Raw genomic sequence first — 22,726 nt, 5'->3', positions numbered from 1 at the left:
GGAGACAGCGGCACGGCCGCACGCGCTTTCCACAAGTTTTTAGACACAATATGTGAAAGGCCTCTTGCAGAGTTGGCCAATTACAATATTTTTGCCATCCTTGATGAAATACTTCCACACATCTGACGTGTGGTGTCTGTTGGTGACGTTCGCCATTTTTAATTAATTTATGGTTAATGGACGCTCGAGTAGTCGATTGTTTCCGACAGCGTCGACTAGTGGTTGAAGTAGTCGATCTATCGACTACTCGACTAGTCTATGCAAGCCCTAATAGGAACTGAGAAGTGGTCTGTGGTCACCACCTGCAGAACCACTCCTTTATTGGGGGTGTCTTGCTAATTGCCTATAATTTCCACCGGTCGTCTATTCCATTCGCACAACAGCATGTGAAATTGATTGTCAATCAGTGTTGCTTCCTAAGTGGACAGTTTGATTTCACAGAAGTGTGATTGACTTGGAGTTACATTGTGTTGTTTAAGTGTTCCCTTAATTTTTTTGAGCAGTGTATATAAAAATATCAGCTTTATATCAGCCATCGGCCACCCTGCTCTCTAAGATATCGGCATCGGCCATCAAAAAACCAATATCGGTCGACTACTAATTAAAATACATATTAAAAATCAAGTTAAAAATACAGTGTAAAAACCCATCTCACAATGTGTTGTTCCTTTCCATCAGCTGCACTCTGTCTAGCTGTTTTTAAAGGTCACTGTGTACAATGTCAGTGTACACTTCCTGTCCCAACTCTATTTAGTCAACCGTACCACCATCAAGCTACCAACTAAAAATAAAAATAAAATGTTTTGATTAAATGTTTAGGCTAAGGTCAGTGCAATGAACATATTCACCTGCCATCCACATTGACAGTGGTCTGGTACCCTGAAGGCAGACTGATATGGAGATCCACAGAGGATTGAAGCATGTTTTCCTTGCTGTCTCCCCCTGAAGATCCTCCTCCGTCAGGAACGGCATTTCGGAAGATCCTGCGGGGGGCAGGTTGGGGAGGTCGAGGTGGAGGCGGGGCCTTGGCCTTCATTCTCCTCCTGTCGAATAAATTCAGAAGAGCAATGAGTAAGGATTACGATTGATGATTAAGTGGTGCAAATATCAAGCTTTGCAATGAAGGTTAATTCTAAGCTCAGACACTCCTAAATAACCAATACCACAAAAATGGCCAAATTTCTATTGTAAAAAAAAAAAAAAAAAAAGACCAATGACCTAACAACCTAACCCCACCCAAAAAAAAAAAAACCAGTGACTGTGTATGCAGTTTTATGAGAAAGGTTATGAAAATACATATGCTGGAAACCATAAAAGCAGGGGAATGTTTTGCTATTTAATTAAATAAAGTGATGGAAGAAGCCCTGCTGTGTGTCAGTCAGTTTAACACCACCAGCAGATTCTTTTGGAATTAACAGGGTGTTGTGCAGGGCTCCTGCCAAACTGAAATATTTGACACCTTGAGAGTGAGAAGGTGTTGTATCATAACACTAGTTCTGGCATTCATTTGATTGCATGTTTGGTTAAGCGGCATATCAATTACCCAAACAAGAAAATAATCACTTAAAAGGAGCAATAAGCGATTTTTGAAAAACGCTGTTGAAAGTGCATTGGACCGAGCACCACAACACACTTGTAGCCAATCAGCAGCAGGGGGCGTGTCCACTCACAATGGGAGAGGAGAGTGAGCTGAGCAAGAGGCAGATTTGAAGAAAAGAGAGGTGGCTGAGAGAGAGACATTACAGAAGAGAAAGGGTCAGAGGAATATTACTGGAAAAAGAAGCGGATATGATCAAGCAAGAGCTTTAGGACCCATGTTAATATTACAAAAGCTTTCCATCGCTGGAACATTATTTTGCTTCGCTTCTGCTATGATAAAAGAGACACTCTTGCATTGCGTGTTTGTGCATTTTGGGGACAGAGCAATGTAGGAAGGGCTGTGTTTATTTGGGCTGATTTCAAATATCAACAGTGTTCAACTACGATATTCAAAAATCACATATTGCACCTTTTACTGCCAAAATACTGCTAAGGCAGATTGAACAAGTGGTAAGTGGTACTATGGACTGATATATCAATAAATCAACGGAGAAATCTATAACTCTGTACTTGAAAGTTTTTACATTTATAATATTATAATAAAACATAATATTTATAATAATGCCCAATAATATGAGTTAATATATAGTTAAAGGGTTAGTTCACCCAAAAATTTTAATTGTCATCATTTACTCATCCTCGTGTCATTCCAAACCAGTAAAACTTAGTGTTAGTTGCGTGGACTGTCAATGGAGGAACAGAAATTGCTCAGATTCCATTTCAAATATCTTTATTTGTTTTGAAGATGAACGAAAGTCTTACAGGTTTGGAACAACATGGGGTGAGTAATTGATGATTTTTTTTTTTCATCTTTGGGTGAACTAAAGCTGCTTCCCAATTAACAAAATAACCTTATTAAGTTCATACACTACACATATGAGTACATAAGTATATCATTTATAGTTCGTCATTTGGGACGCATCTTAATCCTTTAATGTATCTTACATTAGTTAATATATTTCATATAGCCTTGTTATTTGATCTCTATGTCCATGTGAACATTTAACAGATGTGTTACTTTCCCAATGCATAAGAAACTATATTTCTGTTTCAATTGTATGAGGGTAAGGATTTTCACTGAATATTGTCTATTATGTGAATTGTTAAAATTTTCAGCCACTCTGTTCTCCAGTGGTTGACATTCACCACTGAAAAATCTACAGTATAATGGTTGACCACCTGTTTGGAAATATACATATATTTCTAAGCATTTGATCATATAAGCCCTGGATCAACGTTTCAAATGGTTTGGCAGTACTACTTCTCATGCCCCAATTACTAAGATCATGAAGTACTTGTTGTCTTGATGTAATAAACAAGGTAATGTACATTTAAGGAAATATAATCAGTGTTTTGATTATGGTTACAGCGCTTAAGTCGTCATTTTGATAATATGTTATGTGATGTCATATTACAGTGATAAAACATACTAGGCCTATCTTTTTCAAACCTGATTCAAGATAGCTTTGACTGATTAGACCGAAATCCTCCTTTCCATCAAAACACAACATAACAAAATCTATCTGCTGACATTACATAATAGGGGTGTAACAATATATCATGTCACAATATATCGCAATCCAAAAATGCATCAATATGTACCGTGGATAGTGACAATATGTATTGTGTATAATTCACCCAAAATGAACATTTCTGTGAGATTTTTTTTTTTCTTTCAAATTTACACAGTTTTAGTGTCAGTACTACATTAAACTACAATATATAATGTTGAATATAATGTATAATAATGCAATGGGGGGAAATGTATGGGTCCTGATAATGCCAAATGTCTTATGTAACCAGTAAACATTTTAAATCTAGCCAGTGACAGAGTGCAGGCATGTTTGTCTAAAATAATTCTGTATTTTCAGCTTCAGAATCATCAATATTTTTTTATTTTGGTGTCACCATTGTCTTGTGCATTGGGTTATCAGCAACAAGTCTAAGCCTATTCATTTCCACCCCCAATGTAAAATCAAATGTAGCTTTTTAATCAAGAGTACATTTTTTGTTAACCTTTTACCATTTAAGTATCGCAATAATATCTTATCGTAAGTTCAGTATCATGAATGATATGTATCGAATCATGACATGAGGGTATCGTTACACCCCTTTTACATAATGAAGTAGAGGACAAGACAGGCAAAAAACTCTAAGAGGAATGCCTTCAAATAATCATCAATACACAAAAATCTATAAATACAGACTAGTTGTTCTAACAATTCACAGATTTAACTAAATTATAAATTTGTATGTAATTCAAATACAGATAAATATTTGCTGTATAAATTCCATAGCCCATTTTCCATTTGGGGATAAAAAAAATTAAATAAATAAAGAATAAAACTGAATAGAAAATATTTTAAGTCATAATACTGCTCTCTCAAGAAATGTGAATTAAACCTATGAGAATCCATAGGGTTTTCTTCAAATGACAATACTTTTGGTCTAAAAGCCCAGATGGGCGTCGTTTAGTAAAGCGTTCTGATGAGAAGCTTAACATAACATAAATGATACACCGGTGCTCCATCACATTTTAACAGGTTAACAACATATTCAGTACTGTAAAAACCAGTTGACATATGATAATGTAATGTATTGAAGCGAACTAACCAACAATTATTTGCTCTATGACACTGCAACTAAGCAACACAATTCACTGTGAAATTCACTGTGAAGTTCTTATTAATCATAAGCACAGAAAGTAAAATACAACTATAGATCTTGTCTTCTATCATGACATTAGAAGGGGAAAATGGTAAACTATTAACACACTTTTAAGTAAAAAGAATTCATACTTCAGTCATACTTCATAGGCCCCAAACATCATACCACAAAACCTCTCTCACTTCCAATGCCACATCGACACCCAAATACTGATAACTGATAAGCGCTCTTTTCAGTTCAAGCAAATTCTCTTTCCGCAGTGCAAATATTAGCGGTAGATAAAACCATCCTACTACTGTCAAAGAAGCCGTGAGAGTCGTCCGAATCCAGAAAGCACACAGGAGACTAGCTACTGGAACATGGAGCGTCTACGCACCTGGAAGACACTTCTGGCCAGCTGAGAGGTGCAGAGCATGTGAGAATGCCAAAAACCTTGGACCTCGACTCCTCGAGCACGTCCAGTTAATGATTTATAAAGACTTGCGCTAAAATGTCTGCTATCAACACGCTGTTGTGTCATTCACTGATTATGCAACGAACACTGCCCTCCGCCCCGGAACTGTCAATGGAATGACCAGCTACTCCAAAACAGACCAAATGAAAGTTAAAACACAATGATTTCAATGAGACACAACACAGGAAATATCTCTGAATTTGAGTAATTAAGCTTGCTTATCGGCTTGTTATACTACCGGTTATGAGGGACAATATGGTATGATATTTTGGTCACACTTTAGATAAGGGTCCAATTCTCCTTATTAACTAACTATTAACTACGACTTTTGCCTCAATAAACTCCTAATTACTGCTTATTACCAGTTATTAAAGTAGTTGTTACGTTTAGTTATTGGGTAGGATTAAGGGATGTAGAATAAGGCCATCCAGAATAAGGCGTTAATATGTGCTTTATAAGTACTAATAAACAGCCAATATCATAGTAATATGCATGCTAATAACAACCGACTAGTTAATAGTGTGAATTGGACATTAAACTAAAGTGTTACCGAAATGTTATATCGGATTCAAGGAGAAACATTACGAATGAAACTTGCTTGACACTTGAACAGTTGCTATATCAACATCCTAACGAAGAGAATACACTTAATATGACTGTGAATAGTCATCTTTGATGCTCTTGAGGAAATTATGACACATTTGTTATTGTTGGGTGAACTATCCTTTTAAGGCATTATAATGAAATCTGTGTGTTCTATTTATTACAAAATTATAATACATTATAATATAATTATTTATGAAAACGCAACATACAGGAATAAGGTAAAGTGTTATCAATAGTTCTTCAAAATATAAGTCATGCTCATTAGTTATGCTCAAGAAAGGCAGACATGTAGCAAAACTTTGGCACCTGTTGGGATAGTGTTCTTATGTGTGTATGTGTTATGTAGGCTGTGTGTACTAAGTGTGGAAGAACACACCTCCGGTGCTGACAGGAACAGGAGGTTTTGAAAGTGTGGTTTTGTACCGAGCTCAGTCGCTGCTCAGATCGCACACCTTGTCCAACAAAGAGCCCTTTAGGCATGAGCCAGCTTCCCTGGGAGAGCAGGAAACTCTCAGCTTCTCAGCTGGCAGCTCCAAACACACAGCCTTCACTGCGACTGTGTTACTAATGGGATTGACTTTGTCCTTTAGAGATGAATTAGCTTTCACTGCATTGACGGATACATTTTCACTCTATAACTTGCTCCTTCAACTACTGTTGTCACGATACTGGAATTTCGAACTTTGATATGATATCTGGAAAAATAACTATATTCCATTACATTTTCAATACCACAGAGAAAACTGCTATAATGTTTTTTCATTATTATTTTTTCAGAATGTTTTGGTAAATAAACATGGATACGGTTTTCATGTGGGTCTAACAGCCTATTCAGATAAGAAAATCTGAATAGGTTTCCGTTCCAAAACTGTGTTAACCTTAATACTCACCAAAATAGACATTTTGACATAATTGTGTGTGTATTTGATCGTTTGTGCAATAAAAAAGAAATACATATGACACTCACAAGCTGATATATAGATCAGTGGTGCATGCACTTTTGGTGTGAGCATGAAACCTGTGGGAAACAGAGTCCTGCACGGGTCCGATTTTGTAAATCCGCACCCGCCCATACCCGCAGTGCTTAAAGCCGCATCCGACCGGTTTTCCGACAGCAGCACTAATTAAAATCCGCACCCGACCCGACCCGCTTAAAATAGAACCGACCACCCGACCGAAATAAAATCAGTTTAGACTATCACATTATAGACACACTTACAAAAATGTTTATTGCCAGGTCATACAGAAGTTATTACACGACAATTAACACAAGGACAACTTCAGCCGAAGCTGTCAAAAGGCCGGTACATGAAGAACATGGCTAACGTTACCACAAAACTGAGTAGCCTAATAACATTTTATCACGTGGCTACAACACTATATCTGCCACGCAATTTCATCTAGCCTACATCTGACAATTTTGGGTTCAAACACGCCCTGCACACCACACAGAGCCTACTTAACAGTGTTAAATTTGAAAATTGATAGAACTGCTTGATTTGTTACCACAGTTATCTGCGTGCTTCCTCAGCGATGAAGTTCCACATTTTCGGCTATCCAACACAAAAATGCATGCAGCAAAGCCTTTCACAATATTGTTTTCTTCAGATAACTCCAAATTTCTCCCACACACTGGACCTGATTTTTGATGACGTATTGTCGACAACTTTACCATCTCCACTAGCTATACTTTTCTTCAACTCCTCAGCATCCATCTAGACGACTGCAAGCAGAACGCGCGCACGGTTATGATGAATTTTTAAAAGTGAAAATAGGTAGATACTCCTGGGAGGGCGTGGGCACGAATAAACTGATGTGGATTTTAAATTATTTTATCAACTTGAAATACAGGCATATTTTTGTAGATGTGTTCCTAAATATATGTATATATTTTTACGTTTGCACGTGATTGTTTTAAACCTGTGTTTAGACCCGTATCCGACCCGACCCGCACCCGTATATCCGACACAGTTGGATATTTTTCACCCGTTTGAGCAAAATTTGCGGGTCACCCGTCGGGTACCCGAACCCGTGCAGGACTCTGGTGGGAAATTACTCAAATTAAGCGCAATACCTGTAAACCCACACCGAAATGCAGGCCCTGTGACACCAACACTATTCATCAGGAGCTAATGAAACGAGTCAGTAAGAGGGTGTGTGTCATTTTGTCATCAGAAAGAAGAGAGAGCGGGAATGCACAGCTTAACACTTTTTAGACCAGGGTTCCTCAAATCTGATCCTAGGGCCACTGCCCTGCAGAGTTTAGTTCCAACTCTAATCAAACGCACCTGAACAAGCTAATCAAGGTCTTCAAAGTTACAAGAAAATTGCAAATAGGTGAGTTTGATCAGGTTCTGAACTTTGAGGAACCCTGGACAAGACTGACACTGACTTTTGACATCAATGCTATTTTAGTCTTTTGTCAATGAAAGAGATGCATAGTCAATTATTGTTATTTTTTAAGCAACTGATACAGGTGAATGTGACTCTGGCAATAGTTTATTATGTCAGTTGTTGTAAATATTCAAAAATTAAATGTTCAGTGAATGAGTTAATGATAAAAGGTTAATGCTCTATCAATCAACAGATGCTTCCTGTACGGGCTGGAGAGCAATCTTAGATGGCCATCCAGCCCAAGGGATCTGGAGGGGTCATCATCTCGATTGGCACATCAATTGCCTCAAATTGATGGCTGTATTTCTAGCACTGAAGTACTTTCTCCAGTAGCTAAGGGGCTAACATGTCCTAGTGCGAGTGACGCAACATTCTCATTTTCCACTAGATATTTTCCTCTACTTTGGCACGCTCTGACCACTAAGGACCGAATGTACAGTAACGTGACATAACTGCCAGATTCAAACTGTGCTTTTGCACTATGGCTGGCGCTGAGCCAAAGACGGACGCGCTCAGCGCTTGTCATATATCACAACTATTCAGTGTTGTTAACCACATAATGTTTATTTTAGCTTATTTTAGCTCATTTTAAATTAACCAATAATCAGGTAACAAGATGTTAGACAAGGGTTAGACAATCGACAGGAGAGCACATGGCACAAGGAAACACACGACAAGCCATGTGCTTACACCAAACTAGGGGTGTTCATGGTTAACCGATTAACCGATTAACCGTTAAAAATTGCGTAACCGAGTGAAACATTTTGCTCGGTTAAGTGGCGTCAATGGCGTGCATTGAATTTAGTTGTAATACATTTTTGCACCACCAGAGACCGCTAGACCATTTTTCTAATATGAAGCGGGCAAAGAAAGCGCGCGTCCGAGAGTGAAGGCTGTGCGCGAGCCAGAAACAAACATAGTATCCGCGCCACTGATTGCAGTACAATAATATCTGTCTGCAGAGCCGCAGAGCCACAGCTTTACCCCAGCAGTTTTACCCGCAGAGTCCGTTTACCGTTACATTAACCCATACAATTTGTATTATGCATTTCCTAAACATGTACTTGCTAATCAAACACTTTATATGAACAAACTACTAATCTATAAAACACAATCGGTCTTCCGACCTTTTACTATTGTGTTGATATGCGCGAGGGAGAGAGAGCAATACAGCGCTCGTGTTGTTTGAAGGCGGTGAGAGTGCGCGCGCGCGCGGCCGGGGCTCTCTCACTGTTTGTTCTTATGCTCCCTGTCCACTGATCTAAATAATTAGTTGTTACGACGACTTATTTGTTCCCTCGTTTTAATAAATCGTGGACACGTTGAACTAATTCCCTCCCTCATTTTGATTTAACGAATTACAACGTTGCCAAAAACAGTTTGACACTATTAATTAGTGAATGCTAAAGACCTATTTTTTTGTGAATTGGTGAATATTCAGGTGAATTATTTCGTGGCCACGAATTAATAATAATTATTAAACTGTTTTTCTTACCTGTGAAGATAGCTCTTCAGTGAAGGCCGACTATTCTCGTACAGCTTTTTATTCCTTTTTTTTTTTGTGTGTGTGAATTGGTGAATATTCAGGTGAATTGTTTCGTGGCCACGAATTAATAATACCTCAGCACGTTTTACAAGACCCTTCTCGATCGCAGCGGCAACGAGCACTTTGATCACTTGATTTAAAAAACAAAACATTTCAGCGCTAGATCGCCAAAAAAAAAAAAAAAAAAACGAACGAACGAAATGAATGCTCTGCTAGTTAACTGGAGATGTTTTGTTTATTTGTATTGGTATTCGTGCCGCGAGATGTTTCAAAAGTGGTGGGGACAATATCGACCTTAGAAAATAGAGGTGGGGACATGTCCCACCCGCAAATTACGTCTATCTCGGGGTTGCGGCGCGCACACTATGGTTAACCGAGTATTAACCGCTAAGGGCCTCGGTTAACGGTTAATGAAAAACTTGAAAACGTGCAGCCCTACACCAAACATGACAAAAACACGAGCATCGGCCGTGTGCTTTCAGTCTTGTGCAGTGTAGCATGCGGCTGGTGTTTTTCACTGGCTGTGTGCTTTCATATTGTCATGATTTCAATATGTTGTAAATCATGTTGTCAATATGAGGACATGAAAATCACCAGAGCTGCTCTGAGAAAATGCTTAATGAGCATTTTAGCATTTATTCGAGAAACAACACTGTCAAATACACTCTGAAACTCAAAGGTCTTAGCTACAACACTTAAAAATAAAAAGTTCAGTTCAACTTGAAGAAATTATGACAATAATAAAATAATAATATGAATAATAAGAATAATAAAAGGATAAAAGTTGTTAAATTTTTATTTGAGTACATTTTAAAAAGTTCATTAAATTGCTTAGGTTTTATGCATTCATTTCATTACCACCATTTTTGATAGTATATTTGTATTAAATCATGAAATACAGAATCCAGAAAAAAATAATACAGACAAACCAGAATTTCTGAATACAATACATTTCATAGTAGAACTCTATTATTCTGTTATTAATGATAAAAATAAGTAGTTAATCTAATCCATAATAAATTATTAAATGTAATTATATATGATGAAATATATATATGATGTTTTTGAATATTGAAATTTGAATAAAACAAACAAAAAAAGATTTTAAGTTTGTTATAAAGTATTTGTCCAACCCAAAAAAAAAGAAAAAAAAAGAAAAGTTTTCACTCATTTAACAGTTATTTTAACTGATGATAATAATAATAATAATAATAATAATTGACTGTTTAATACCGTATATCGTGAAACCGTGATATTTTCTGAGACAGAATCAGAAGACAGAATCTACTGAAATTACACAATGAGGTATACAATACAACACACTCAGAAATCACAGGTGGATTGTTCTGCAGTTGAGATCATGCCTAATCAACTGTGTGTGTTTAACGAATAGCCCTTTACTAACCTGCCTATTTCAACACACTGTTGGATCACCAGCACGATTAATGGGTCAGTTAGAATGAAGGACTACATGACCCAAATCAGGACGTAAACAAACTCCCACCTCAACACTCATGCTGTCTATTAGACTCGTTCTGCTCCAGTTAACACAATCATCTGCAGGGAAACCAATATACAGCTTTTACTAGCAAATGAATCTAATAAAATTTGGTTAAGACCAAAATTAAAGCTGCAACAAATTATAATTTTTATTATTGAGCGATTAAGCTGTTTATTATTTCTTTGATTAATCAAAACTGCCAACTTGTCTTGGGTTTATTTAAATAATAGATTTTAATAAAAAACATGGTAATTTCACATTCAGGTATGAATGTAGGTTATGCTATACGTTATGTGCAAAAAAAGAAAAGAAAAAAAGAAAAAAAAAAAGTTAAATTCTGAAATAAAAATTCTAGAAAAAATTGTTAAACACTGTAACAAAATGGTGTAGTTTATTTTTTCTGTCAAGGACTTCTTACATTTATAACCTATTACAGTTACTGTTCTCAAAGAAAATCTTTACTTGAATTACATGCAGGATTTCAATATTGTACATTTATAATTAATATTATAATAAAACATTTTCATTATAGAACTTTCTGTCGTACATCTTAGTCTTCAAATTTCAACAGAGAATATCTGTTGATAATTTTAGCAAAACAGAAATACTGCATGAAAAAACTAGTGCTGTCAATCGATTAAAAAATATGAATTGATCACATTTTTCTGTAATTAATCGCGATTAATCCCTCCTTGCTCACACTGGCTCAGTCAGACCGGTTCAGATTTTTTCTTGCTCTGTCAAAATGCACAAAAAGTTATTGTTTTCATTGGTTTTCACCCATGTAACCATGTAAACAGTGCTTTAAGATTTTGGTAGGTCTAACAGGTAGGATATCCCATTTTCTCACCCTTTACATTTATTTAAGACTTTATTTAACTTGAGTTAAAAAAAAAAAAAAAATCTTTATTTAAGACTACATGGGCATTCTGGCATAACTTTGTGTGTTTTTGTCCGTTTAAGCGCTGTCTAAAGCTGCTTTAAGCGCACACAAGTCGCGTGTCACACAGACAGGAGATTCACATGCCAGCACTGCATTCTCTTTTGTGTCTTATCTCACTTGAATGGTTTAAAATCATTTGCATGAATAAGAGCATGGTCATATAAATTTATGCTAGCCAAAGGATGATGGAAAAAAAAATTGCATGCATCAACGCGTTCATTTTGACAACACTCATTAAAACATAACATAAAAAAAGTTTTTTATACATTGGGGTAAAAAAACGAGTAAACGCCCACAAGCATTGAGCGACTTGAGTTGTGCACTGTTTTTGCTGTTGCCCGCTCTGTGACATTCCTATTTTTGAAATGCATTTTTTCCCAGAGATTTTATTGTTTAGCAGTTTTGTCCCTAAAAAAAACATAATTGTGCTTTCAGTGCCGTCTAACAAAGTGGTTGGCTAAATAAAATCATTCAACCTATCAACTGTTACTCAAAAGAGAAGGGGATGTTCTGATGCCATTTCTGTCCATTCAAGAGTGCTGATAACATTTCGAAAACAGGAAAACCTCAAAACATTATATATTTTAAGAATCTAAGAAAATGGGTAAACACAGGCTGAACAGTAAGAGGTGTTATGTCATGTAGACTGTTGGCTGCTGAGGGTTTAATGAGTTTCAGCAAAGATTGGCACAGGACTGCATTTATCTAGTGGCCCACTGATTTATCGCCTAGACGCTGCCGTTCTCAGAGCTGGTGTTCTCAGCGCCGTCAAAAATAAAAGTGCTGCTTCCAACACATACTGTAGGCCGAACAAAAAAACTGTACAGCTGATGTGTTGGAAGCAGGACTTGAGAACACCAGCTCTGAAAACAGCAGCAGTCTTCATTAGTTATGGTCTCTGTTTAACAGTTTTGTCTAATACGTTACTAGATAGTTACTAGATAGTAGGGGTGGCACGGTACATGAAAAAACATCCGAACCGTTCGGTTCGCTTGTCTCGGTTCGGTGCGTGTGTGCGTCGCGCGGTTCGCACGGTTCGACGCATGCGCAATGTAGCCTTGTGCCCGTGCTACTGCTAATACAATGCTAAATCATAAATCAGACAAATGTAGAATAACATTACAATGTCCAGCAATCGATTTAAATAGTACACTGGGTTTACTTAGACATTTAATGAGATCAACTCCACTAGGCTATATGTTGTTTTTTTCACGTGAATAAATAGGCTACATAGATCGACTGTTCCACGTACCGGTATGTACTTTAATGGTCCAGTGGCAGAACTTGCCAAGCGTGTCAAAGGTTCTGAGTTCTAATCTGCACTCGTATATATTTTTCTTTTTCATCAAAACCGATTATGTTTATCAGCGGTTGTATATCAAGCAGGGACAGATTTGTATGAATTTTGTTTTGTGATTTCATCGGAACGAATAGAGTAGCCTAGAGTCTCCTCAACGGACTGAAGCGCGCGTCTGAGTGAAGAATGTGCGGCCGCTGCGGTGTGTGCGCGAGCCACGAGAACACTGTATCAGCGCCACTGATCGCAACGGCAACGAGCACTTTGATCACTTGATTAAAAAAAACACATTTCAGCGCTAGATTGCTTCTTATTTAACAAACGAACGAAACGAATACTTTGCTAGTTAACTGGAAATGTTGTATTTATTTGTATTGGTACATCCGTGCTGGGACATAATATCAACCCTGGCAAAAAGTGGTGACAAATAACTGTCCGACACAGCCCAGAGAAGCTGCGTTTTGCAAACACACCCCATTTATGAAATAAATTAATTAATAATTAGATAATTCAGCTATATATCATATGCTGAAGTAAATTTTTGGAGTGTTAAAGATTAAAAGAAAAAAGAACAACAAGAACCGTACAGAACCGAAAACCGTGACCCTAAAACCGTGATACGAACCGAACCGTGGGTTTTGTGAACCGTGCCACCCCTACTAGATAGATTTGTTTTTATATTATTAGTAACTAGTGGTGCACGATATATCGGCCGCGATATAATATCGGCCGATATGGTCATTTTTTTACACATCGGTATCGTTCCGATGTCAAAATAGGGCCGATGTGAACAGGCCGATAATCATTCCTGTGTATTTGACGTGTGAAGTTGAAGATGATGCTGACTCGCGATCTTCGCAGTAGTGAACGCGCCTGAGAGAAATGCACATTTCATATGGATTACATAAGCAGAGAACAGTCTGTTTTCTTTCGTTTTGAATTGTTCTGTTTAAAAGTAGACATTTCAAGCTTTCTATATATGTCTCAGGTCTGTGAGGCAAGTAGGCTACCTTATACTCTGAGTTTCGGTTCATTTATGAGACGAGATCCAGGTTCACGCGCCGGCGCCTCCGTGTCCTGATTCAATTTTTTCTACTATATTTACTTCTTATTTATTAAATCCAGACAATTGGTTGATGAAACATTGATAAAAATTAAGATACAATTAATACAAAACGAAATTAAATTTAAAGGCTTTGTGCTTTCTGTTTGAGGTCTCTGTGAAAGTTTTAAAGCAGTCTTTTAGTGCCGCTTTCAGAGCGCTCACGTCCGTAATGGAGAACTGTCCCGTCCGTAACATTGTTTTTTTTGTGAAATAAATTTCTAAATAAATGCGACTTATAGGCCTAGTCCAGTGCGACTTATATGTTTTTTTTCCTCTTCATGACGCATTTTTTGACTGATCGTTTTTTGACTCGTAGATATTCGAATATATTCTAATACATTGCTTGAGATTTGATACCCGTTCGAATTTGATTTTTTTCAAAAGTGACAGCACGTGTGATTTGTGGATTACCAATAAGCGCGAGTCTGGAGAAACAGGCGTTTATTTATTCATTCTCAGTGTTGAGATACGTAGCCTTCATGTGTTACGTTATTGTGTTAATAATAACTAAAGCATCTAATTATGTTACATATTTATTTTGTATGAAAACTAGCGCGTTCGCTACTTATAGATTAAAAAGTACCGTTGTATCAGTGCTGTGCGAGCTCTCTCTCACAAGCACGGACGCGCGCACAGAGAGAGAGAAGATAATTGTAAAATGAAAATTGACGGGCTAAGTTTAAATTTTGTTCTTGCTTGTTTTTTTTCTGTCAAAATGTCAGAAAGCATTTTGTATTATCCATCAGTGTTTTTAAAATTCGTTAAATGACGGACGGTTTACTGTTAACATAGCCCTCATTATATGTCGGATTCGTCTAACTTATACTTGATATTATTTTTAGAATAAGTGATTCGTTATGCTATTATTGGACTCCTGTCTATTCATTGTCAACTGTTTTCTATAAATATGTTTGTATTGGCTAACATTTATTCAGCTAATGCGTGTCCTGTTTAAAATGTGCAATGTTCAAATGCAAAGACAGCACGTCACAAAGAGAAGCCCTTTTCCCTGTGGTATTTAGTATCATATTTGGATTTTGAAATAATAAATTAAGTAGCCTATCTTAATTGTACACAATGTTCCTATGTTTTTTTTTTTTTTTTTTTTTTTTACTGTTTTCTAGGGGTTTCTTAATTTTAGACAAGTTGACCAGCACACATTATATGCAATGCAATATAATGCATGTGTGTCGTCGTTGTCTGATAACATATTTTGCACACAGGTAAAGGTGCCCAATATCAGTCATTTCTAAAGTAAAAAAAAAAAATTCTATATAATATCTATATATCTATACAGAGATATCAACATTGGTAAATATCGGTATCGGCCATAACAGCAATATTAATATCGGTATCGGCCACAATTTTCACATCGGTGCATCACTATTAGTAACAGAGAGTCAAATACTATACATTCTCATTTTCAATCAGCATTTAACAAATACACATTTATATCATTGAAACAAATCTTTGAATATCTAATAAACATTTAATTCAACAAACCTTGCAGATATTCTGAAGTGCGCATTTGAACCCTGCATGAACATGTTACTCTGTGTGTGACGGTCAGTCCGTTTGAACTGAATGCTTACAGGAGAGTTCAGCTTCACCGAAGACACTATTCTGACCTATTTTCAGTTGCCCACTGTGTCACACTTATGCCATTTTCACTGCGTGCAGTATGTAAAATTAGTGTTACCTCGTCTTTCTTTGAAGAAAAAAGGATTCCCAGTGCACACAAGAATACTGAGTGTCCTGTTGGTTAAAGTGTTTACTTCAATTTTATTAATATTTTTTCAAACAATTTCTTTATTTATGAAAAATGCTGTAATATGAGTACAGAATCAAGAAGCTGCCATCTAAAGTAAGATTTATTTTTTCAATTCATTTTCAAATTATATATTTCTAATTTATTAAATATTAATTAAAATAAACAAAGTATATAGGCTATTTGTTGGCTTTATATCAGCCATCGGCCACTCTACTCTCTAAGATATCGGCCATCAAAAACACAATGCTGGTCGACCACTAAATATATCCATTCCAGAAACATGAATACATAAAATTATATATTTAATTAATGTAGGTAAAATATCAAACCATATGTTGGTTTGGTTTCCATAGTTAACTACAACTGTGGTAAATTTCAAATATCAATATACCAGCAAAAATTTGTTTGCAGGTATATTGATATTTGAAATTGACCACAGTTGTAGTTGTAGTTAACTATGGACCTGTTCCACTATTGTTTGACAAACAGAAAGTCGGCAAATACTTTTTGTGTTCACTTTGAACACTATATCGATTGTTTTATCACATCAAACCATCCTTTTGTAAAATGTCTTGCTTAGAAAGTATGTTATCTTTCGTGAAATAAATGCCACTACCAACCAAATCTACCATCAGTCTAGTCAGTGGGTAATGCAGTTTTTGCTTTCAAATAATCCCAGTGAATTGAGAGTACATTATCGAGTAAAATATAAATTTTACTTCTGAGTGAACTGTGCATGTCATTTCAACTGCTTAATTATGTTTAACTGTTTAAACTGTTTTAGCCTCCGTATACCCCAAAATATGTATCTATTATTGGTATAGGTACTGGTCACTGAAATAATTAGTGTGAACAGAGAAACTGCTCGTTGCATCACACCTGTAATAATAATAATAATTCGTTACATTTATATAGCGCTTTTCTAGGCACTCAAAGCGCTTTACAAGGAAGGGGGAATCTCCTCAACCACCACCAATGTGCAGCATCCACCTGGATGATGCGACGGCAGCCATATTGCGCCAGAACGCCCACCACACACCAGCTTACTGGTGGAGAGGAGACAGAGGAGACAGTGATGAAGCCAATCAGTATATGGGGATAATTAGGAGGCCATGATGGACAGAGGCCAAGGGGCAAATTTGGCCAGGATGCCGGGGTTACACCCCTACTCTTTTTCGAAGGACATCCTGGGATTTTTAATGACCACAGAGAGTCAGGACCTCGGTTTAACGTCTCATCCGAAGGACGGTGCTCTTTTGACAGTATAGTGTCCCGATCACTACACTGGGGCGTTAGGTCCCACACAGACCACAGGGTGAGCACCCCCTGCTGGCCTCACTAACACCTCTTTGTACTCACCTGTACAAATCCATTCAAAAAAACAATTCCATTATATGATATTTTTTGGAAATAATTCTATGTTTTAGATAAGCTATAAACTGTTCGACATAATTTTTAACCAATTTCAGGGAAGATTTTTCCGATAAGCAAGCTAAAACAAAATATAAGTTATGAAAATTGAAAACAAAACAAAACTGTTTTTACAGTTGAAAACAAAACACAGACCTCTTCTGAGTGTTCCCGTATGAGTTGCTCTTAACTTTTCTCACTAAGCACAGAAACCACAAAACCATATTAGTCCATTTAAGTAAGAAGAAGTGTTTCAGTAGTAGTACAGAGTACAGGGAAGTACTATGAATTATATTACTTGGCACAAGATATCTGACAAAATGTCTATGGATGATTTAGTGTTAAATTAATGGATGTATTTGTAAGTGGGACATGATACATCCTGTATCATGGATACACTGCACCTGAGCACATGCTCTAGTGCAGTGTTTCTCAACTGGTGGGTCACGACCCAGAGTGGGTCACAAGACCGTTCTGAGTGAGTCACGGAGTGTGCAGTCAAAGAAACAACATCAACAACAAAATAAGTAATTCTAAATGTTTTTCTGATGGGAGACGTACGTGTGTTGACACTTCTGTCAGAGTGCCTGAGAAAAACGCTTAATCCCGATTCAGTATCTGCGGTCAGATGAGATGTTGTCAGGCTAAATGTCAATGCCTGTATTCTATCGTTATTTATTTATTTATTGAGAGAGAAATAAAAAGTATAACCTCAGAAAAACTAACTTTCCTGTCCTGTCAGACACCATACTCTGCTTGTAGTGTGCACTCTTCAATGGCACGCGCAAATGCGTCGGCGCGCGCTGTATATCACTTCACTAAAGTGCAAAATAACCCTGTAGCCAAAGGCTGGTTGCCCACTGAGGCTAAGCAGGGTTGAGTCAGTACCTGGATGGGAGACTCCTGGGAAAACCAGGTTGCTGCTGGAAGAGGTGAAGAGGCCAGCAGGGGGTGCTCACCCTGGGGTCTGTGTGGGTCCTAACGCCCCAGTATAGTGACGGGGACACTATACTGTAACAAGCACCGGATGAGACATTGAACCGAGGTCCTGACTCGCTGTGGTCATTAAAAATCACCTGGCTCTTCTAGTAAAGAGTAGGGGTGGATGCTGCACACTGGTGGTGGTTGAGGAGAGATCTCTGGATATGACTGTAAAGCACTTTGGGTGTACAGTAGTACATATGAAATCGCTATATGAAATGCCTCATTCATTCAAAAGAAACTACGAGCATGCAAGTTACGGAGTTTCGTAGATAAGTTGTCAATTAGTAAGTCATGAAATAAAAGTAAAGTACCAATAAATCACATAACTGGTATGTTGTGTTAGCTGGGAAGGATTTGCATGCAGGTGTGATGTTCATTCTATTCAGGAGCAGTTTTCCAGGTTTCATTAACAGCTCATGTTAGTATTGTGTATTCACCATGGTAACAGTTGTTTCCATAATCCCAAAATGCCAATTTAATTTTGTGTTATTTTGTATATTTTGAGATGACTGTGGTGGCTCATACCAACTTAATTGTATTAACAAAAACTAGTTTGGGACTGCTATTTAAAGCCTTACCTTATAGGCCTACTGTGTATTCATCAGTATTAGTCATATTCTTACAATTTATGTGTTAAGTAAAGGAGGATGGTACTTGTATGTGTGTCAACAATTTTTGTGAAATAAATTTGCTGTTTTTTTTTTTTTTAACTAATTTATATATATATACATATATTATTTTTTTAAGTGGGTCACGGCTTGATGACCATGGGAAAACATGGGTCCCATGGTCAAACCAGTTGAGAACCACTGCTCTAGTGAACTGAACAGCACAGCAAACAATAGCACCTTTATTAGGCCACATTAATCCTGCTGTTGTTTGGGCTTTTCTGTTTTAGCTCAGAGCAAACAATGGGATTCAACCTGAAGGATCCAGAGTGTTTGCTGTTCTCTTTCAGGAAAGGCCATTGTGAGTGTGGATCTATTTAAGCCATTATTTCCAGAGATCAGTGACTAAACATGTTGACTATTGCCTTTTAAAAGGTAAGCAAACGAAGTGGTATTCATTTTGCTTGAATGATGCTAGATACATAAAGTTAGTTAAGTTACTTAAATATGCCCATATGTGTTGCCCTTTTAAAATACATTTATATCAGTATGAATATAAACAAAAGCTCTAGAAATGACTGAACAGTTTTGTCAGATTTAAATCTCTCACAGTCAAGGTCCATATCGCAAAACTCTATCCCTTGAGTTTTGGTGTGCATTGCTCCATTGAGAAAACGAGTTCCCTCACCCTCAGCAGATCAGCAGGGTGTAACAACAGGCACATGCCTCTGTGGAGCCATGGTGTTCACATAGCAACCTATTTTTATACCCGAGGGGGGGAGGGGGGAGGGGGGAGGGGGGGGGGGGGAGGGAGGGGGAGAGAGAGAGAGAGAGAGACCACACCCAAGCAGCTGCAAATGTATGCCTCACGCAAAGTGTGAATGACCAAGACAATTGGTGAATCTGGAGGGACATTCATCTCTTTACCAGCGTTTGTTTGCCGTTGCTAAGCATGAAGCTTGCTGGCACTGCATCTGCCCTTGATCTGGTTACAGTGCCATTTCACTGTCAGAAAGCCTCACCCTTTTCCTGCTGAGGTTAAAGCTCCCAGTCTTTTGAGGAACTATAAACAGCTCACAGAAATGCTACCATCCTGACGACACTAACACTGGTAAAAGCTGTCCTGTTGTGATCTGTATGCTCCACCACATAAACATTAAAGTAGGCATGAATGGAAATCTCACCCTATCTATTGTTATTGATCTTATTGTGAATGATTCATCCATGTGTAGGTTTCTTTTTTTCTTTTTTTTTACCTCATCATTTTGGGGAAAGACATAAAAAACAGCTTGTAAACAATGTCATGTAATGTTACATGTATCTCAAGAAAGCCATTCAATGTTCATAACTCAATAGTTGGCTGAAATTTTTTTTTGAGATCGAGGAAGAAACCATTTTCAGTCTGTCTTTACAGCCCACAAACTACTCAAATATAAGTATATACAAGTATAATTTTATGAGAAAATAAGAAAATCATAAAAAGTTATTTCATAATAATATCAGGTTATTCCAGTAAAGAAATCTGTTGAGGTACCGGTATGGATGGACCAACCACTCTATATAAAAATATTAAACCCTTTGTCTGTGATGCATTTTTGCTAATCGCAGTCCAGGAGAGAGAGAGAGAGAGAGAGAGAGATCTCCCACGGAGCCAGAGTGCAGACAACACAACAGCCCTGCTAAATGAGTCACGATGGATGACAGAACTAAACATTGAAACGTATGGTTACACTTTGGATCTGTGATATTAAACAAATTTTATTTTAGATTTCGATTTTGGCTTCCAGTGATTATAAAAAGAAGATGTTGGACGTAAAACCATTAAAAACTATAGCTGCATTCTGTCTAGCGCAATTTCCTTCCCTTCACAGCAGTACGCTGTCATTTCTCCCTAAAAACCCAAACGTATAACGTCAGAATCAGCATAATCGGTGATTGTGGTAAAACGCAGTCTCTACTGTTGGGAAACGCGTCGGAGATCAACTACTTTTGACTGACAAAATTCCAGCCACCGGAAACACTAATTAATAAAGTGAGTCGTACAAAACCTTTCTTTTTAGTAAACTTTGTGTACACAAACAATGTAGTCAATGCTCAAGTTCATGTGTAGAGCCCCTGGTGATACTTCGAGCACAGTTTTATGTTGTGTCGAGCCTTCTTAGTGTTTTAAAAATAGCAATTTTGATGCTATCATAGTAGTGCCCCATGCACTCCCATTCAAAAGGCATTTTGACCTAAAACGAAAATACGGTCAATCTTAAAAGTGGTATTTCCATTCTAATTATTATTTTACACGAAAGTTTGACAAAAAGAGCCTAGGTTCAATTTTGCCGAGAGTTACCCTTTAATCTATCTATGATCAACTATGCAGTGTTATTTTACGTGATTACTTTTTAGGCCATATTACTTACCTGAACAGTACGTAATGTTAGTAGACCTTCCTGAAATTAAAGCATTGTGTAAATAATTTGAATCTTTATTTTAGTGTAGACTTTTTTTGTTTGACCATGTGTTTGTACTTTGTTTTTGCTTTTCGTGTCCTATATCTTCTGTATATAAAACACAAAAAAGCCTGCACCCTGCTGCATAAACAAATAGATATTTTATTAGTTTTGTTAAAGCATTGCTGTTTCTTTTGCTATAAATATTTATTTTACTTTTTTTTTAAATAAAGCAATATTAATTATGTTCTAAATAATTTTTTCCCCTTTTTTTAAAGGGTAACTAAACCCTAAAATAACTTTTTTTTAGTTAATGACCTGTAAGACTGTGACTTTATTAGTGCTGTTCATTGATTCAAGTAAATTTTTTGACATTTGGGTATAGTAAGTGTTTTAATTCTACAATATATGGCGTAAAAACGTCTAAGTGCTGCCCTCTTCAGGTTGAACGTTGGCTACTGCAGTTGAATTTTCCTATTGGAAGTTATGGTGCCCTGTGACATAAGAGGGCACCAGCTCACCACGCCCTTGGTTGCCCCTGGTATAAAAGCATTTTGTTCCGTCAAAACAAATGTAGCGAGTCAGTAGTTGGAATTGCGAGAATTGAAAATGATCAGGATAGCGTATATTAGCATCTAGTTAGCATAGCATTTATATAGTATATTTATTTAGATTATTTTGCGTAGCCTAGGTAAAATGGGCTTCTCCAAACAGCTCGCGTTGAAAAGCGACGCAGTGCCAAACGCTGCTCCGCCTGCATGGACTCCACCACCGCAGCGGCGTCCTGATGTGAGTGGGCATATATTTTTAATCACAATTTATGTTCCTTCCTATTAGGCTAAAGTTAACCCTCTGGGGGTCGACAAATGCGCCGGCGCGTTTTGCTGGATTTTGTCAGTGTCACATAGCAGCAAATTAGACTTAAAATACTCCGTCATTTATGGTCATACAGACTTAAGAAATATGAAAAAATAAACTGTTAAATGTCTACTTTTTTATGCGTCCACTTACAGTCGAAAAAAAAACATTGTGCTTTTGTAAAATAAAACAAATAAACAGGGTGTGCTTTCTGCCTCCCCGTCTCCTTGAACTTTTTTTCTGAAGCACGTCTCTAAACTTAAACAAAACTCAGCGAATACTAGTCACACAGGCATAAGCAATATATTTTTTATAAACATTTACGTCTCTGCTATTAAATGATCTAATTCAAAACGAAAACTTATATTCTGTTTATGTAATCTGTATGAAAAGATAGAGATGTCAGTCGTTCTCATGGCCAGGGGCGTAGCCAGGACATTATTTCTGGGGGGGCCAGCTTGGGCCAGTCTTTTATTTGGGGTGGCACTTGATTGTCAAAAACTACTATTTTAAAACTCACTCAGAGTAGCGGTTTTCCCGCG

The 22,726-nt window shown here is 37.2% G+C and overlaps 1 protein-coding gene across 7 annotated transcripts in view; it reads right to left on the bottom strand.

Moving 5' to 3' along the window:
* The window catches only part of cobl (cordon-bleu WH2 repeat protein), a 115,532-nt gene that overhangs the window by 79,104 nt on the left and 13,702 nt on the right, over positions 1–22,726 (bottom strand). For 4 of the 7 annotated variants that reach the window (XM_084385536.1, XM_084385540.1, XM_084385539.1 and 1 more), the window contains exon 3: positions 849–1,043. In XM_084385536.1, coding sequence (XP_084241662.1) covers positions 849–1,043 — 195 coding nt within the window. Of the gene's footprint in view, positions 1–848; positions 1,044–4,559; positions 4,745–22,726 lie in introns of those variants that run through there. The other 3 variants (XM_084385537.1, XM_084385542.1, XM_084385538.1) reach the window with 2 other exon arrangements.

Source organism: Rutilus rutilus, assembly GCF_951802725.1.
Source record: "Rutilus rutilus genome assembly, chromosome: 17".
NCBI lineage: Eukaryota > Metazoa > Chordata > Actinopteri > Cypriniformes > Leuciscidae > Rutilus > Rutilus rutilus.
Note: the sequence above shows the minus strand (reverse complement) of the source record. Positions and strands in the feature narration are given on the sequence as shown.